Genomic DNA, 19,484 nt, shown 5'->3' on the forward strand with positions numbered 1-19,484 from the left:
CCCCGTCTCTACGTGGGCTCCCCCGTTGCCCTGCCGGTCCTCGCCGCTGTGACTGCTGCCCGCCGAGCACTGCCTGACGGTTCCCCAGTGCGAGGTTTAAAAAGAAACAGTAAAAAATTCGGGTGGGTTGTGGGAAACCACCTGTCTTACGGGCCCCGTCTGCAAAACGTGAACCTTCTTACGGCTAATTCCAAAGGGAACTGGCTTCGCTACCCTCGGGGTAAGGCGGGAGGTGAACTCAGGGGCCGCCTGGCAGCTGTGCGTGCTTTGCTACACTCTTGGGTCTGGAGGTGACCCCAGCAACAGGCACTGATGTCCCCGTCTCTCCCCGACGCACAAATCGAGGCAGTGGCGGAGAGGCAGCACTTCTCTATTGAAGCGGTCCCCCGCTGCCCGCTTAGACGGCACGGCGCTGCGCTGAGGGGCGGCGAAGGGCCTGAGGCGAGAGCCGGCGCGGTGGAGCCAGGGGAGCTGGGGCCGGGCTAGGCGGGCGCGAAGCACTGCAGGCTTCTTATCGGCTCCCCATCGGGGCGTCACCTCCCGTCGCCTTCAAAGCGGGCGGCGGTGACGGGGCGGCTGCATCTCCCGTTCCAGCCCGTACTGGCCCGTCCCATCCCGCAGCAGCCGGCGAGCAGAGCCATGCTGCACTGGGGATACGATGAGCACAACGGTAACGCAGCGGACGGGCGGCGGGGGGGGTGGGGTGGGGGACCGGGAGTGGCCGCAGTGCTTCCACCGGTGCCGTCGGGGCGGCCGGTGCGGCAGCGGGCAGTGGGACCGCCCCAGGGCACCTCCCGAGCCCGTGAGAGCGCTGAGTGAGCTGAGAAACGAAATGCTGCCGGGGCTTCCAAGCGTGAGACCGGGCAAGTTTTGTCTCGGAGTGATGCACGGCTGGCTGCTGCGAGGGGCGTTGGGGCGTGCAGCATTGCCCACGGGAGTCGGGTCGGGGGCTGGCTCTGCCTCATCCGCTGCACGGATTTCGTTTGCTCCCGTAGTTACCAGTTTCCTGTACATACTGGGTATTTATTGAACAGTCACACTGGTGGGACCTGCTGTATTATCGGCATTGCCTCGCTGATTCAGGGTACCATCTGCTGCTGTTACACGGTGGGAAACACTAAGGACTAGGATTGGTCATTTGAATGTATAACTACGCACCTAAGAGGAGATGCTTTTGGATTTTAGTTGTTTCATGGTTTCCTTAATCTTGTTGGTCTTTGAAGTCCCAAGATGTGCTCATCAACAGGTTTAAAGACTTTGCTCTGTTTTGCATTGTAAGTCATGCAAACGCTGCTCTGGTGTGCAGACCAGCTCACAAGCCATGCAAGTAGAAATGAAAGTGCTTTTGTAAATTCGAGACTCAGCTTTGATAAAATGAATAACTTATACTGTCTGCTATAATACACAGACAAATAAACCACCATGGTACTAAGAGGATAAAGCTATATATTTGCATATACTAACGCCAATAGGAGTATGCTTTGTGTATATTATTACTTAAGAGTTTGGAATACTGTTTGTGCTGCCTTTCCTGCCTGGCCCTTTTGTTCCATATTTTCTGGATGGATGCACTTTTCCTGAAAAACTGGGTGGTGGTTGATCACAGCGATGTTGCAATGATTAGGTGTGTTATCTGCTTTTGTGCAGTGTACTCTACCCCTCCTCTGAAGACGTAAATGGGGCTTGTTTTTCAAATTTGTTTCTCCGTATGTTTTCCAAGAGTGCTGTAAACTTCACCTGCACTGTCCAGATAAGAAGCCCATTTTCCCTCCCCTTATACTACCCCTGCTCCTTTGCTATTCTCAAATTCTAGGAAGGGGAGGGCACAACAATGTCTATCAGGGTAGCCCTGGACCTTGGTTGAGGCCCCATTTATTCTATAAAACTCTGTTTACTGGTTGATAACATATTTGGGGTGGAGTTTGGCTTTCTCTCTCTTCTTTTGGAGCCCCCAGCAGCTGTGGGGTGGATAGTTCCTCATCAGTTCATCCCATTCCCACCACCTCTCACAAGGGTCTAAAGGAGAGAGCCATAAACAGCCAACACTTACTGCTCTTCCCCAGGATCAGTTTTATTTCTCATCTTTTTCTTTTTTTTTTTATGCATTTATTTTATTGCTTTTGCTTGTTTCTTGCTTGGCTGAATAGCAGATGCAGGACATTTCTCTGATTCTTGAAACATTTTATTGCCCTGCATGGCCCTGAAAATAGTTTCCCTGAAACAAAGATTACATTTTGCAACTAATGAGTCAGAAACCAAGTGAAATTAATTACATGTGATGCAGTCAGATATTAAAGCTGACTTCCTGAAGAGTTGGAAAGACATCTGCATTCACTCAGACTTGTACATTTGCAGTGATAAAAGCTCTGGGTTTTTTTTTAAACTGGGGGAAAACTCATTTGCCCCTTAGCAATAACTGCAACATATATCATGATGTGCATAAGCTGTCAAATATTACACATACATGTCTGCCTATATGGTATATCTATGTATAAGGATATGAGCTGACTGTTATACACAGAATGAAGTGTTGTGGTGGATTGAGGATGACTGGACATCAGATGCCCACCATAGCTGCTCTGTCACTCCCTAGGGACAGATCACTCACCAATTACCATCATGGGCAAAACAGTCTCAACTTGGGAAAAGAATAATTTCATATATTACCTATCAAATAAGAGTAGGGTAATGAGAAATAAAACCAAATCTTATAACATCTTCTTCCCACCCCTCCCTTCTTCCTGGGCTCAACTTGACTCGCAATTTTCTTTAGTGTCTCTACACTGGGAGCTGTCTGGTGTTACTACATTGGACATAGGGGAGGCTTCTGGCACCTTCTTACAGCCCCTCTGCTACTAAAACCTTGCCACATAAACCCAGTATAAATGTTCTCCCCTTCTTTGGGACCATGTTTCTGTATAACCTTGGCCTTTGCTTCCTGCCACCATCCTTACGTCACAGTTTTGATGGTGCTTCTGTGTGGAGGCTTAATATTGATGTCTTGAAAGATGTCTTTTGTGAGGCATTATGCATGCTTTTCTTTGCTGCCCAAGGTTCCTGTATAAAGGGGAATGTTATCACCCCTTCACAGAAACAGTCCTTTTAGTTAACTGAAGAATTGGCGTAGTTAAAAGACAAATCAAGAATCAATTGCTTTCAGTTTAATATTTGTTTAATAAAATGTATGTATGTAAAACACATATATTGTGGTTTACTGCAAAATATCTCTGGATCTAATTACTACTGTATCACTGAGACGCTTTATAAATAAAAAGGGATATGAATTCATCGAACTATTCAGGTTGGAAAAGACCTTTAAAAGCATTGATGCCAACTGTAATTACTTATACTATTTATTTCTCCCTGAGAATAATTACATGGTCCTGATGTCTGCTTTTAAAACAGCACTTAATTATTACCTATTATGAACTGTAATTTTTTTTTGTATTTGAGCTAATCCTAATGTAACCTAATATGCAACTAAATTACTTGCAAACCTAACTTTGTAAGTTTAAATATTTTGTATATGATAATGTGAGCAATGCATTCCCTTTAGGAATAAACACGGATGTGATCCTGTATGTAGCCTGCAGACTAATGAACTTTCTGCGTGTAATAGCAAACTAAAAAAAAGAATCCACTTTTTCACCTGTAAGTGCTCTATTATGCAAGTATAGAGGCTCACTGCAACTGAACCGTATCCTGCGATGTCTCTGATAGACTTGTTTAGACTAAGTCTATCCTTTTGATGAAACTTCTCATCTTTAACTCTAGCTGGATAAAAAAGCACTGCTGTTAAATGCTATAGTGAGTTCTATTTCCTGACAAGTTCGTAGCTGCCTTCATTATGAGATCTGTTTCAGTAACTGAGTGTGTGCAATGCTGGTGGGAATCATAAATATGATCATCTGATCTAAAAGTGACTAGGATGTTCATTGTATTTGGTTAATTCTGTGTCCAAAGGCATGCAGTCTTCAGTGCAGATGGTTTGGGGATTTTTTGTCCTAAATGTTGGTCACAATGGCTTTGATTGTTAAGAGCTATGAGGTGATGTCTAGCAACAGAGCACTTTCCATAAATTCAAAATTGACATTTATTAAGCAGATTCCTTTGGTAAATTAAATAATTAAGGGAGCTGAATTAGTGAGTACTTTCCTAGGTATGTCTTAATGTACATATCTAGAACATGAAAGTGTACATTATGTTGAGATGGAGGAATGTAACTTAGGTCCAAACTCAGAAGACATTTTCATCCTGGATTCCCCATTGGCTTAAACTTGATTGTACGATATGCAAAATATGATTTTGGTCATTCAAGCTAAGGACAAGTAAAAAAGCAGGTACAATGTCTTTTTAGAACTTTGTAGAAGTTTATTGTCAAATAACTAGTTAATGACAGAATCACAGCCTTGGGTCCTCCTTTTGGCACATTCATATTATTTCTGCGTGCAAATCATTCACATTATTTAATATACAATAGCTAGTTATTTCTGGGGTGGAGAAATAGGACCGAGTAGTTATGCACATAAACATATTTTGCCTTTCCTCAGTTAAGGAAAACCTGAAACATTAAGTAGCAATAAGGTTTTTCTAAGCATCCCAGATCACAATAATTAGGTATGAACAATGCAGTGGTGCTGATTGTGAATAAAATTGTGCATTGCATCTCTAACTACAGGGTACTAGGACCAAAATTAAAATTATATCATATGCTAAACTGTACATAATTAAAATACTGAATAGCTTTGATGACCATTGTAAAGTGTGAAGAATTAAGTTTAAACAGCTTTATATTATATATATATATCTTCAAACCAGTAGGATTTATATATTCTGCTATAGAAGCAGCTTCCTTCATGATTTTAGTTAATAAAGGCATTAACAAAAAGACTTTTTAATGAAGTCATGACAGAAGACCCTTGCCTTTGTTCTACCTGAGGTTTAAGTCTTAGGCTGGTCTTTACAAGCTTCTTCTTCTTTTTTCCATTTTTCAGTGTTGCCTGGAGGAGAATCAGTCTCTGCCCAGGTGGCTGCTGCCGTGGGGCACTTCCCATCATGATTTACTGCCAGGGTGCTTGTGTTATTTTAGCACCTGTGAATTTCTGAGCTATGTTCTCTTCTATTGAAGTCAAGGAGAGAAAGCTATCTATCAACTTTTGATGTTAGGATATTAATCACAGTGTGACACATTTTAATCCCTTTTTTTATCATGTTTATTTAAGCACTGAGCCATCCAGAAAAACCCAAGCCAGAGATCAGTCACCTTCAGTGTAGGGAGTTACAAGGATTTCCAGTGAGGCAGATTTTACAAGATCAGCTTCTGATGCTCATAATTAAGTGTTTATTATATTCAGTCTTTCTTAGTTGATTTATTATGCTTCTTACCCATGACAAGACTGGAGGAAAGACAAGTGCTATGCTCTTTATAATACTGAAAGATCATCAGCTATGCAGGCTTTCCACTTTTCCCTTACCTTACCCTCTTTCCTCTTTCCTTGTTTGATGTCTTTAGTTTATAAAATATGTTTCACAAGCAACTCATTGTTCCCATTTTTCTTCTATGGCCCCTTTCTGCACTGTCTATTATTCAAATATAATTCAACAATGGCACATATATTTTTATTGAGAACTCTCAGATGTTTAGTAGATAAGAACAGACACCTCACACATCTCATCAATGAAGCTTTTGTTGCCATTTTAGAATGACATTTGCCATTTTTCTTATATACATGTTGCTTATCTACAGAGATTAAGCTTTTCAGCTGACCTGTGGCTTAGCTTTCATGGAGGGAGGACAAGTAACTCAGAGCTAATGGATTGGGAGGAGGTGACTGACCAGCAATGCTTAGGGTACGGGCACAACTACCAGGCTTCAGGATGCCATGCACCACTTGGCCTTTTTATCAACATCTCGCCATCCCAGTCTGCATAGTCAGTGGAAGATGTGTTCTCAGGTCTTTTGCATCCAATGACTAATGTATTAAAAAAAATCTTAATGCAGGGATTTTGGATACGTAAGAGGTAAATCCTTTAAGACATCATAAGTCATGATACTAGGCAAAAATGGCATGTCAGAAATTTATTGGGGCACAGTGCCTGTTGGATACAGGATGCCTGATTTGAATGAGCATCTGTTGGATATGTCTTGTGCATAGTTGAGTCTTAATTGTGAATAATTAAGTATCTACCTACTGCATCTGGCCTTGTTCAAAGGCCAAATGTAGTTAGATACACCATGTAAGGTAGATAAAGGGGTCCTGAGAGCTGCTGCTGTGGTGTGGTGCAGCAAAAATAGCTGAATATTTTGATCCTTGTTTTTCTGACGTGCCCTTTTTGTATATAAGAGATGCAAACAAGAACAATCCAAACTGAGTTTTCTTTCATATGAAGGGCACTGCCATCAATTTAGACTTCTCCTCCAATGCGTTGCAGGGCCTGCCCACTGGAAAGAAGTTTTTCCTGTTGCCAATGGAGACCGTCAGTCACCCATTGACATCAAAACTGAGGAAACGAAGTATGACCCCTCACTCCGTTCTCTAAATCCCAATTACGATCCGGCTTCTGCTAAAATCATCCTTAACAATGGGCACTCCACCAGTGTTGAGTTTGATGACAGCGTCAACAGATCAGGTTAGTTCCTTTCCTGTTGCACTGTGTCTTCTTCCACTGTTTCCTGCATAGAGTACATACAGCCTGGGCATGTCTCACAGCTGAATATAAACTCCTCATTAACAGTAAGGCATTACTTCTCCAGATGAGAGTTTCCCTTTTTTTCCCTGGCTTTCAGCATGATGCAATGTAGGAACGTATTTGGACATGAGTACGAGGTTGTGTTTCTCAGAATGTGCTAGGATTCCTTTTTCACAGGGCTGGTTTGATGCACCCCAACCAACTAGATAGTGCCAGCCCCCTGTTTGAACAGTGTTGTGTGCAATTTTTCAAATGCTGCTGTCTCTCACTGCAGATGAATCCTTTGTGTCTCATTACAGGTTCATTCCAACCGAATCACTCATGTCTCTTACCTGACTTTAGCTGCAAGTTTGGTTTTTTTTTTTTTTTTGTTTTTTTTTTTCATTTTTGCAATCCATACCTCGACATTTTGTATCAGGAAAGAGCTAATACAGAACAAATGAAATATACTTCAAGTGATCCCCTTTCTTTTCTGTAAAGTTTTATTGCACCAGTCTTTTCTAGGAGTATGTAGCTTCCCTTTCTGAAAGCAACAATTCTTATTTAGAAGTTCTGTGATTTAACACAGTCTTTGAAATCAGTTAGTGCCTTCATCTTTAAAGCCTTCTCTTGAATGGTAGGCAAGCTAGCACACCTCCCCTTGAATGTGCAGGGGTGCAGATTCTTAAACAGTATAATCCTCTTGTGGTTGTGTGAGGCTTAGCTGAGGACCCAAGCTCATGTGATGCTTTCACAAGGGTCGATGCTAGAAGAGGACTAATTTGTGATAACCCTGTCCATTAGTCTGAGGACCTATTAGCTTGTAGTGGCAACAGGGAGAGACCTAGATTGAGACACCATCATACTTTGCTTTCATGGACAGTCTAAGGTTAATTCTTGAATTTCCTGTTGACACAAGCAACATTGGATGTTGCCTGAAAGCCATCAGCTGACCATCAGTGATCTGATCTGACCTCGTGTGTGTCAGATGCCACAGTACTTCCCAGAATTAATCTCTGCTTCAAGCCTAGTAGGCATGGGTGAACTAAAGCACATCTCTTAGAAAAACATACAATCTTGATTTCAAAATTGCCAGCGATGAAGAACCTACCACATCCTTTGGTAAGTTGTTCTAATTGTTAATTACTCTCACAAGTAAAGCAATGGAAATCACACTTTATTTTAGTGTAATTTGGACCAACTCAGCCTTTAAGCTACTTTTCTTTTGTTGGTTTTGTTTGTTTGTTTAATAAAAAGTAACAAATATGAATACACCAAGAACCTCTTCACCTTCTAACTCCATATTTGAAGTGACAGGGCCTTAACACAGTATTTCTCTAGGCTTACATGGGTATCAAAACAGTGGTAATGTGATCCTCTTCTTACTGACAGATGTTGATCAGATAATTAGTAAATGTAATCCCCTGTCTCCTGTCTGTGTCTTCTGTGTATGGACTAGATTGTTCAGTCCACATAAATGCCTGTACCTTTGGGGCGTTGTTATGCTTTACTTATCAAAGAATTCAAATTCTTCTGTATTCATAAACTGAGTTATTCACTATTTTCCCTAATATTTGTCACTGACAAACTTTATTAGTAATGTTTTTGTTTTCTTTCAGGTCATTGATCAAAAAATACTGAATTTTCTAGGGCCAAAATTTGGCCTCTGGGGCACCCCTGTGAAGTAAGAACACCTGACATATGTTGGTTTAATGAAAAAAAAAAAAAAGAAATCAAATTAATTGGTAAAATTTTTCATGTTAAATGCATTAGCATCTTTTAATGCATAATTAACTGGGTTCCATATGAACTATTTCTTTGCCTTGGCCAGCACTGAAATTGGGCTGTCAAGTCTGTAACTGTTTGTATAATTTGTTTATCCTCTTTGGTACCACATTCTCTGAAATTGGTCTGTTGATATTTCAAAGACCTCTTTTTTCCAGCCCTTTTAAAACTTTGAGATAATGATATTTGCCTTAAATAGCTTCTGACTAACCTCTTCCTTAATTACTGTTGTAATGGAAGGGTTTTACCATTGATAGTGATGTGGCACAAATAGATCATCAGGCCATTTTCCACCTTTTTCAGCAGTATTTTGTTGAATGCTGATGAATTACTATGTAATTGTTTTCCCTCAACCAATTAGAACACTAGTCTTTACACATTTCTAGGATCATTTGTCTCCAAGTTTTCAATCCTAGAAAGAAGGAATTTGTTTTAGGAGTGCCACTTCCACATCCCCTTTGTCCACTGGGTTTGTAGGCTCTGTAAAAGCATGGTTCTGAGTTGAAGTTTTAAGGAGCTCATATACTTTTCTCCACAGATAAACAGTTCCAGTTCCTTCTAATTAGCCAGGCTACTTGTGTTAGCAGAGAGGCAACAAAGTTCAGGCTTTTAGAAGAGAGGAAAACTTACTGTTGTCCCTCCCATTGCTCTTAATTTAAAATCTGTCTAGTTAAAGCTCCCCTCCTTTTCCCTTAAGGTCTCTATAATGAGCCAGTAAACCCACCCAGAATAATTCCCAAGCCCTCAAAGGAAATGTGGAGCCAGGAGAGTGAGGTCCTTTGATTTGCAGTGAATAAGGAATCTTTCTGAATGTGATTCACATTCAAGTCTCTGTGCAGAAATTGTTTGGTTCCAACTGTGCTTAGCAAAAGACAAATACTTCCAAAAGCAAAATAATGAAAAGCCCACCCATTGGCTGTTAGGTAGAACAGAAGAGAACAGAATAGAATTAATATTTCAGTTGGAAGGGACCTATAACAGTCATGTAGTCCAACTGCCTGACCAGTTCAGGGCTGACCATGTTAAAGCATGCTGTTAAGGGCATTGTCCAAATGCCTCTTAAACGTTGACAGGCTTGGGACATCAGCCACCTCTATAGGCCTGTTCTAGTGTTTTACCAGCCTCTTAGTAAAGAAATGCTGCCTAATGCCACGTCTAAGTCTCCCCTGGCACAGCTTTGAACCATTCCCATGTGTCCCACCACTGGATGTCAGGGAGAAGAGATCAGCACGTCCTTCTCCACTTCTACTCCTCAGGGAGGTGTAGAGATCGGTGAGGTTGCTCTTCAGCCTCCTTTTCTTGAAACTAAACAAGCTCAAAGTCCTTAGCTGCTACTCGTAGGCCATTCCTTCCAGCCATGGCTAATTAAACATCTGTAATATTGAAGTTGTACAATGCTACAATGCATATATAGTGTAGACTTCATTTTATGTATGCTAATAAATGCTCCTTTTTCTCAGACTTAAATCTGACATAACTGCATCTATTTGCAAATGAAGGAAAGAGCCTTGAAATTTTTTTGCTTTCCTCCAAAATTTCAAAGAGGAGAAGAAATTATGTTCACCTTGTATTTTTCTGATCCTCCCCTTTATTCATAAAACCTATATTTTAAGCTTAATTTCTTCATGATTCTAAGTACTTTCAAGAGAGGAAACCACTTGCAAAATAGACATATTTTCCCATCTTTGGAGAAATATCCAACCCTGGATAAGCAAGATAAACTTGGTGACAACGGTATTCCCTTTAGTGGGCAATAACCCACTAATCTTCTACACATAAGTGCACTTTAAAAAGTCATATCCTGGACAAATGAGGGTTTCTGTAGTACTTCGAAGAAATGGGAAACCATCAAGAAGGAGTAGGGAGTTGTCCGAAGAGTGAAGTCTGTGTCGGGTTAGAGGATGTGGGTAGTAGCTTCTGTTCCTGCAATGAAGCCTCTTCATCTGTTTGGGTTTCCAGTGCTGACTGGGGGACCACTCATCGGGACCTACAGGCTGCGCCAGATTCACTTCCACTGGGGATCCAATGATGAAGCCGGCTCTGAGCACACAGTGGATGGGATGAAGTATGCGGCAGAGGTAAGGCTTTAAATGGCATCATCTGTACCTCTAAGCTAGTGACTAGTTTTCCATTGTAAATATAATCTTGCCCCTCCTCTTCCTGCTTTCCATTCTCCCCCCGTTTTATTGAAAGACAAGTGGTCTTCCTGAAGTGTTGCATGTTTGGGCCTTTCTCAAAGGAGAACCCATTTGAAAGCTTTGGAGAGGATTAAAAAAGGAGTACAGAAGACAAGAGCTTGATAAAAGCAAGATTTAATGTTCAAGAGTTATTTTAAACTTTGTCTTTCACTGTGTCTTCCTTGAAGAATCTTTTCAAAGTCAGCTTCCATTACAAACCACAGAATTATTTGATTTGGGGTCTGCCATGTAAAGTTTATTCAAGACTTAGGAGTGTTGCATTTTGTGATGCATATAGCAATTGTCATGGTTATGACTTTGAGAACCACACGTTAATATCTGTGGGGTGTTGCCTGTGGAGGTACTGCATTTCAGTGGCGGCAGTGTGTCAGGGGGAGAAATGGCACGGAGAGTTTGCTCCTGCTCTGTCTCTTTTGGTGCCCTTGAATAGAATACAGTAGAAAGTATTCTGTATCCCATTCCTCTTTGCAAATGGAAGTAACATGGAGTGTTTTCAATGAGACTGAGATCTTTAACACACTGGAAGAGCTTTTGGGGGTTAAAAAGAAGTAAAAAGTGTAAAAATAAATGTTAATGGAAAAATAAATGACATAATACTAAAGAAGAAAAAAATGAAATGTATGCACAGTGGTGTGATCAGATTTTACTAGAAATGCTATAAGAGACAGTGGTCAGAAAAAAAAAATCAGTTTCTAATGGGGAAAAGTGACATTTGCAGTGTTTAAAGACTTATGTTTTCCACAGGAACCAGGTGAGATGGAATATAAAGAATTAATAGAGGTGCTTTAAAACCATTAAGTGCCAAAACCAAATTTCTAGCTGAGAAAATATATGTTTCCCATCTAAGAAACCAAATGGAAGGAGAAAATATCTGAATTTCTAGCCAGTCTAAAAACCTTTCTGTTACCTGTTGGTTGAGTAACCCTCCACAAGAAGCTTTCTAGATGTCACTTTGGCTTTGGGATAAGAAATCCAGAATTAAGATCAAGGCTTCTGAGCACTGTTCACATAAAAAGAAAACACCTCAGAAAGAGACATGAAGATGGTTTCAGTGCTCACCTTCTTAAGAAAGTTGTGCAAGATTTGAAGAAAAAGCATTGACCCGGTCAAAGGAAGAATTAATGTACAGGTAAAGAAGACTGCAAAGTTCAGTCCCCTAAGCCTACCAGGAAGCAGAAGGGATCCATGGCTTCATTCTTTGTGACAACATATGGTCTGATCAAGGTCTCTTCACAAGCTGCAATGACAGAGTGGTGGTAAGACGGGATATATTCCTTAAAAAGAAGTTGCGAGCCATAAGAATGGAGCTGTACCCAAAAGTGTTTCACAGCTCTGTTTATATGGGGGTATTGGTTTTTAGGGGGGTTGGTTTGGGGTTTTTTTGCAAAGCTATGTGGGAGTGGGGGTGGGCTATATTCAATTCTGGGAATTTTCCTTTTTGTCATTTGTTGTTTTGTTGGGTTTTTTTCTTTAAATCCACAATAAAAGTAAATTCCGACTGAGAGTATCTGTTTTCTTTTTGTGTATGCAAAAGTGTAATTGTTTAAATGTTGTTTAATGTAGCTTCTGTGAACTGATACAAGTGAGTGGTGCACGCACTATGAACTCCAGGATACTAATGCACCTGAGAATGGTTTAGTGGACTATGTTCTCTTCCTGGTTTAATTTATAATATTCTTAGCAACATTCCTTCGAGGATCTCTGAAGCTGGGAGCCAACGTGTGTTTCATCATAAGCATATATATATTATTACTGGTTTCAGTGGGATTCCTTACTTACTGGAAGTAACGTTTCAGCACTTTAGAGCCCAAGTGCTCAACAAACATACCTTTTAAGAGCTCCATTTTACAGATACAGAAAATTTAAACTCATAGAGGTTAGGTAAGGTCTGAGACTAGGGTCAAAATCTTCACACTCCTAGATCCCTATTTCAACCATGCAGCTATGTCTCTTCCCATACAAAACCTTTAAAGTAAGTTTCAGCTTTCCTAAACTGCTCTTACTTTAGAGGTCTTGAGATGCTGTATTCCAGTATTTTTTTATTATGTTTTTTTGAAGGGTTCCTCCCAGTTTAGGTCACTCAGTGGAGTTTCATTTCAGCACTCCTAAAGAGTAGAGTTTAAAGTCTTTTTTTTTTTTTTTTTTAAGAGTTTAAAACTTTAAAGAGTTTAGAGTTTAAAACCAATGCCATGTTTTACTTCTGAGCCTCTCTATCTGAAAACTATGGGTAATAAGATTTACTAATCCACTGAGGATCTGTGAGTGTTTAATGTTTGTGAGGTAGTACTTAGTTGTAACTACTGTGTGAGTGTTTGTGCTCTCTCCAATTTGGCAGTTGGACCGTTTCCCAAGGTTGGAACATCCGGGCGCTTCCCGGGAACCAGGAGCTCCTGCTGTGGAGCATGGCCAGGATTTATGAAACCTGGCTTAACAGAAGGGATTGAGGTGGTACGGGGGCAGACATTACAGGCTTTTCCTCTCCCCACCTGGCACAGAATAATGCATGTTGGAAATGCAAATGCTCAAACCCAAGATAATCAAGCTTCTTGTAAGTGCCAAACTACTGGTAATCATAGATGCCATTTGGAAGGTATCAAAAAGGAAATTTCAGTGTTCAGCTTGAACTAAACATGAGAAAAGGGGTCGGTGCATGTTTAATGTGTGTTCCCCTGGCTGTTTTCTAGCTATTTACGTGGCTGATTAATGTTACTGAAAGCTTGATTAAAAGAAAAAGAGGAGCAAAATAATAATGACTTCCTCATGATTCTCAATTACTTTTTAAAATCATCTATGCTTAAAAAAGATTTAAAATCTTTAGTTATATAACCATGGGACACCTTGTCTTAGCCTCTCTGTTCAAAATCTGGGGACCCAACAGCAGTTTGCCAGGCACTGTTGCATTCTGATTGCTGCTAAATTTTGAATAATCCCAGCCACTGAAACGCTTTTGCCATTTCTGTAAACTACATTTTACCAAATTCATGAAATATTTACATTTAGAAAACCAAATGGCTCTGAATACAAAAGAGCAAAGTAAAGTATCAAAACCAGAAAAGTTGCAGTATTAATTTGTGACTATTTGAGTTCAGCGGGAGTTGATGCTGTCTGTGTCTCTTGCTTTTCAGCTTCATGTGGTCCATTGGAACTCAGAGAAGTATTCCAGTTTTGTTGAGGCAGCTCGTCAGTCAGATGGATTAGCAGTCATGGCAGTATTTCTGAAGGTAAAAAAAGAATGCCTGAGCCCTCCTAGTAAATCTGCATAATAAACCCAAAAGGATAATGAGATGATTGGATTGCTAAAGGCATACTTGTTTTATATGGGCATTAAATGACACTGTTTCCTTCACACTGTTTCCTTGCCAATATGAAAAACTGTGCTTTCTTGAAGGTGAAATATATCAGATTAGTAGATTTTCAAGACAGTGAGACTCTTCAGTTTGCCTAGTGAAACTTTAATTCAGCTGCCCCTAAATGGATCTTGACTAACAGGTTTCTTTAGGAGAGCAATCTGATCTGATTCAAATGCTTCTCTAATGATTTGTTTCTGTGTTGGTAGTTTCTTTTGAAAAACAATAATAAGAAAGCCCCAAAACCCAGAATCTGGGGAATTTCCTCATAACTGTCATATACCTCTTTGTCTTCTGTACCTGTTCTAAAATGAAATTAAACTCTTGCAACATCTTAATTGACTTCTGCGTGAAGAAGCAGATGAAGAATTCACACAATCCATGACAAAGGATGGTGCTGGCCCTGGTGTAGTCAGGGAGTCATTGTACGCAGCAGTTGCAAAGAACTGTTTCAGTAATTCTGTTATTCCAGTTTACATTACAGTGATTCAAGGACAGTTTCACAGGATTTCTTAGCACATAAATTCTGCTTGGGATACATAAGAAAGATATTTTTGCTGTTTTAACAATTCAAATTTCAGATGTAAGCCTACCACTTTTAATATATTGCATATAAAACATTAAAAATAAATTACTTTTGTTCTCCTGCAGTATAAAGTTTGTGGGTCTTTTGTAGCTGAAATAATTACTATGAGTAGCCAGAATAAATACTGTCTATAAATAATAAATAATTTAAAAAAAATGAAAGAGTGGATCTTCTTTATGACTAGTACTGTTTCTAAGGACCAGCTAGTCAGACTTGTACTCACAAAGTCCATCAGATCTCACAGTCATGTAAGTTCTTCAAAACATTTTCATTCTGCATTTGCTATTTTATTATCTAATTTTGCTGTTTTTCCCTGGAGCTCAAATATTTCTTTTTTGTCTGGTCTAAACAGATTGGTGAATGCAACCCTCAGCTGAAGAAGATTACTGACCGCTTGGACACCATCAGAATCAAGGTGAACAAATGCTTCTAAGAGAATACTAGTATTGGTGGTTGCTTTTGTTGTTTTGGGGTGGTTTTTTTTTTTTTTTTGGTAGCCTGTCTGCTACTGCCTTCACCTTCGTGTTCCCTAGTCCCTAATTTCGTAGCTATCCATATCTAATTCTGATTTGGGACAAAATTAGGTGAAGTGAAAAACTAAGTGTAGGTGGAGTTGAAAACTAAGCACTAAAACTAATTTTTATAAGGTAAGTGATCAGAGGAAAAGGCTAATTCTTCACAGAACCTAGTCTCTGACAAATCTGTTGCTATGACTATTAAGAGGGGAAGAACATACTTTATGGAAAACTGTAAAAAAGATGAGGAAAAGGTTTCCTTCCCTGTTTTGCTGAGGTACAGGGTGAGAAATAAGCTATTGTTTGTATGAGAGAAATTAGGCAGACTCATAACATCATACATCCTACAGGCATTTCCGGCCTGGTAGCTGCAAAAGGGGGAAGAAGTAGTAACCTGTGGGCCTCTGACAAAAAGAATGGGGAGGGATGCTGATGGCAGTAATCTGTGGGGTTACTCTGCCAGCCCCGTACGTACCACATTGAAAGTCTTACATCTTCTCACCTCTCCCTTCAACTTCCATCTTATGGTCATTTGTAATTCTAAGCTCTACCTCCTTTAGCACAATTTATCTCAGCCTCTTGCTTTTAAATAATACTGTGCTGTTTTTCTCTCTTTTTTTTTTTTTTTTAATACAAAAGATAATTTTCTAAATGTCATAGATTCACAGAATGGCTTAGATTGGAAGGGATCTTAAAGCTCATCTGGTTCCAAACCCCCTCCCACAGTAGAGGTCCAGGTGTCCCTAGTCCAGGTTGCTCCAATCCCCAATCCAACTTGGCCTTGAGCACTGTCAGGGATGGGGCAGCCACAGCTTTTCTCGGCAACCTATGCTGGGGTCTCACCACCCTCATAATAAAGAATTTATTCTTAATATCTAATCTAATCCACTCTCTTCCAGGCTACAACCATCCCCCCTTGTCCTATCTGTACATGCCCTTGTAAAAGGTCCCTTTGCAGCTTTCTTGCTGGCCTGTTTAGGTACTGGGAGCTGCTCTAAGGTCTCCTGGAGCCTTCTCTTCTCTAGGCGGAACAAACCCAGGTCTCATATATTTAATCTAGAATCACAACAAGCTATTTTGTTTTCTTTCCAGGGTAAAAGAGCACTATTCACCAACTTTGATCCTAGCTGTCTGCTTCCCAAGTCCCTGGACTACTGGACTTACTTTGGCTCTCTCACTGTTCCTCCTCTTCTTGAGAGTGTCATCTGGATTGTTCTGAGAGAGCCCATAAGTGTTTGTTCTGAACAGGTATTTCTGAATTTTTCACTACTATAGAAATATTGCTTTTGTAAGACTTGAGATTGTAAATACCACCCAAAAATATATTTATTTCAGACCTTGGCATTGCATACTTCATCAAATTTTCAAAGGACAAAATATGGCTATCAAATTTATACTGACTTCTTTTTGCCATTCTTTGTGAACAGCTACTTTTTTTCTTTTCTGTTTTTCCCTAAGAATCTGCATACTCTGATAGTTAACAATAAAAAATAACCCACAAGGAACTTACAAAAAAAGAAGTGTTCTGGTGATGCTTAGAAATCCTAGAATTCCATTATTTGCATATCCTGCTCAAACCTCTTTTCTGGGATTTTTATTTGTCACATCAATAGTAAATGTCTTCTTGCATTACAGATATGTAAAACTTAGTAAATTTACTAGAATAATGAAATGCAAATGTAATTATAATAAGTGAGGTTAGGCTATCTTAGGAAAAGTGTGATAAAAGAATCTACTTAATTTTTTGGTGAAATTAAGCTTAATGCTGTGTATTTATGTTGCAACAGTGACACCCAGTGGGCTGATCACCTTGGGTATAAAGAGTTTTTTGCATTTGAGACACTGATGTCAGATTATAGTTTCTAATATTGGATGTTGATATATTATTAATATTCTGAGCACATGTAACCCTCAAGATTTTGGTACCACAGCTTTTGTCCCGTTCATGGTAAATATTACAAATACCTCAGAAAATTCAGTACCTGAGGCCACATGAAATGGTGACTGCAGACTGTGCAAAATGGTAAACAGTTCATTGGATGGGATGCTTGTTAGTCAGGAGACTAAAATCCTGTTTGTAACTGATTTGAAGTCATGTATTTGCTCAGTGTGCATTTTTCTCATCTGTATCTCTTCCCCACTCCCCTCAATCTGGCTTCATAAGACTCTCTGTAATACATATCGATCTGGAATTGAAAATGCCTGTGAAAATATCAACTTCCAAAAGACAAGCCATTGTTCAGGTTTAAAGGTTCTTACTTGGGCTAATCTATAATGAATACACTCTAAAATGTGAAATACTGTATGTAAACACCCATGTGTAACAGATTCAGAGGACATGGTGTTGGAAACAGTGTCAAATACAGTGACTCTTTAAGAGTCATTTTTCACAGACTGTACCTATATCTTTCGTATTTAAGTATGCTATATTCATATAAATATAAGCGTGCATGTAGCTAAAAGTGCTTGTTTCTAGTAATGTCCACCATTGTGATTTATCAATAATCACCATCACTGATACTGTGCCATTTAAATTTATTCCTCGTGTTTGTGTTTGTTCTGGGGTTTACAGTTTACAACACGATTTTGGGGCACTTTTCAGCTTGAAAAAATAAAAAAATAGATTTTAAGACTGTAGAAACTCACAGGGAGCCTGAATTACAGATGTTAGGTTTAGAGTGGGGTGAAGTAAGGTATCATTGATTTTATTATTTTTTTTTTTTTGCTCTTATTGTGATTAAGGTGCAGTGTACCACACAACTAAATGCTCTATTCTAATCAAATGATTATCGTGCTGTCCTACCTCTGGTAACTTAGAAGGGAAGTAAGGTGATTTATAAAAATAGTAAATATTGGAAATATTAGCAGTTAGAAAAAATACTAAACTTCAGGTCATAAATCAGACTCAGCCCTACTGAGGTTTAGACATGGAGCTCTGATGCGGGTTTCTGCTAAGATCAGTTTAAGCAGAGAAGCTTATACTGAAAGTATGAATAACTGCTTGTTCTGTCTTCACAAGGGAAAATTTTGAAATCTATCCTGATTTGACTACATGTTTAATATGTGAAAAGTGCTAATTGCAGAAGCTTTCTATAGCACTGCACTTCTTATTCCAGATTAATTGTGAATATACAGTTTGAACAAGAAGATGTACACAGGTGCATATAATATACCTAATTTTTGGCATGAAGTTTTCTAGAATCTTCATACTATAAAATTAAACTAAAATATATAAAACTCCCTGGTTTAAATCAGGTTATGGAAGATAAAAGTGTGAATACAGGAAACAAATAATCCTTATGCACAGTTTCATTCTAACACATGCTTTGGAAGGGTTTTCTTAGTAGTCATCACTTTTCAGTTGCAAGAACATGACAGAAAAATAGAGTGCTTCCTTGCAGCAAAAAAAGGTGACAAATATCTTTAATATTTACTACATGCTTTTTCATTAGTATAAGCGTGAAGGTTTTCTGCTGAACCTTACCTCTCTCTTGATTGCAGCTAGCCAAGTTCCGCAGCCTCCTGAGCACAGCTGAGGATGAAGTTGCCTGCTGCTTGCTGAGAAACTACCGCCCTCCCCAGCCTTTAAAGGGACGAGAAGTCAGGAGGAATTAAGGAGTAAAGACAGAGCAGTCTCCCTCTGAAACCAAAGGCTGAATTAATTTTAATAGTTAATATTCTTAATGATATTTTTTTTGTGAGTTGTTTTAACAAATAGGTGTTGTTTTGTTACTGGCTACCATGCAATCATTTCTAACAGACAAGTATGTCCTGAGCTGTTGCAGGTTCATCAATGTTAACAGATCTGACTTTGTTTGTGTGCATTGGTTTGGGAGTACCCAGGCATTAGCATGCACAGAGGGCAGTGCTAGTCACAAAGTTCAGACGTGGTGAAGGAGTTGTCCAGAATTTGCCACCAAATTACTGAACAGGATCTCTGATATTAATGGTATCAAAGGATGCTGTGAGATTATTATTTTGGTCTCTAGCATAACATTTATCTTCTAAATAAGACTTCACACTGTAATTCTCAAGAAAAAGATGTTTCAAAGCTGATACAATATCATTGCTGACTTCTGCAACACCATGCTTACCTTCCTACAAAAAAGCAGTAATGACAGATATATGCATATGATCCTGTTATTCTGACTGCTTCGTAGCAGTAAAGATGTCCTGATTTTTATTTTTTTTTTAGCAAATAGTAAGGATTTTGTATATTCTAGGATCATGTCAGATGGATTAGGTATTCCTGAATTCCATCACATGTAGTGATGCCATTATCCTGAAAACTTAAAGGTGGAAGGGCACAGAGGGAATTGTTTGTTCCTAAATCCAGTCTGTCACATTTGATGAACATTAAGGGACTGTAACACTGTATCTATGT

At 39.5% G+C, this 19,484-nt stretch overlaps 1 protein-coding gene across 1 annotated transcript; it reads left to right on the plus strand.

The window, feature by feature from the left end:
- The first annotated feature begins 513 nt into the window (after positions 1-513).
- LOC133206767 (carbonic anhydrase 13-like) lies at positions 514-19,222 on the plus strand. Its single transcript, XM_061343021.1, has 7 exons — positions 514-670; positions 6,433-6,630; positions 10,414-10,532; positions 13,778-13,873; positions 14,938-15,000; positions 16,193-16,348; positions 18,602-19,222. Exons 1-7 carry the CDS (start codon positions 640-642, stop codon positions 18,713-18,715), a joined length of 777 nt encoding a protein of 258 aa, XP_061199005.1. The 5' UTR covers positions 514-639; the 3' UTR covers positions 18,716-19,222.
- Positions 19,223-19,484: the final 262 nt, after the last annotated feature.

The sequence above is a fragment of the Neopsephotus bourkii genome, unplaced genomic scaffold (assembly GCF_033783945.1).
Source record: "Neopsephotus bourkii isolate Nb327-2 ecotype Australia unplaced genomic scaffold, CSIRO-AGI_Nbou_v1 NB_1820, whole genome shotgun sequence".
Lineage (NCBI taxonomy): Eukaryota > Metazoa > Chordata > Aves > Psittaciformes > Psittacidae > Neopsephotus > Neopsephotus bourkii.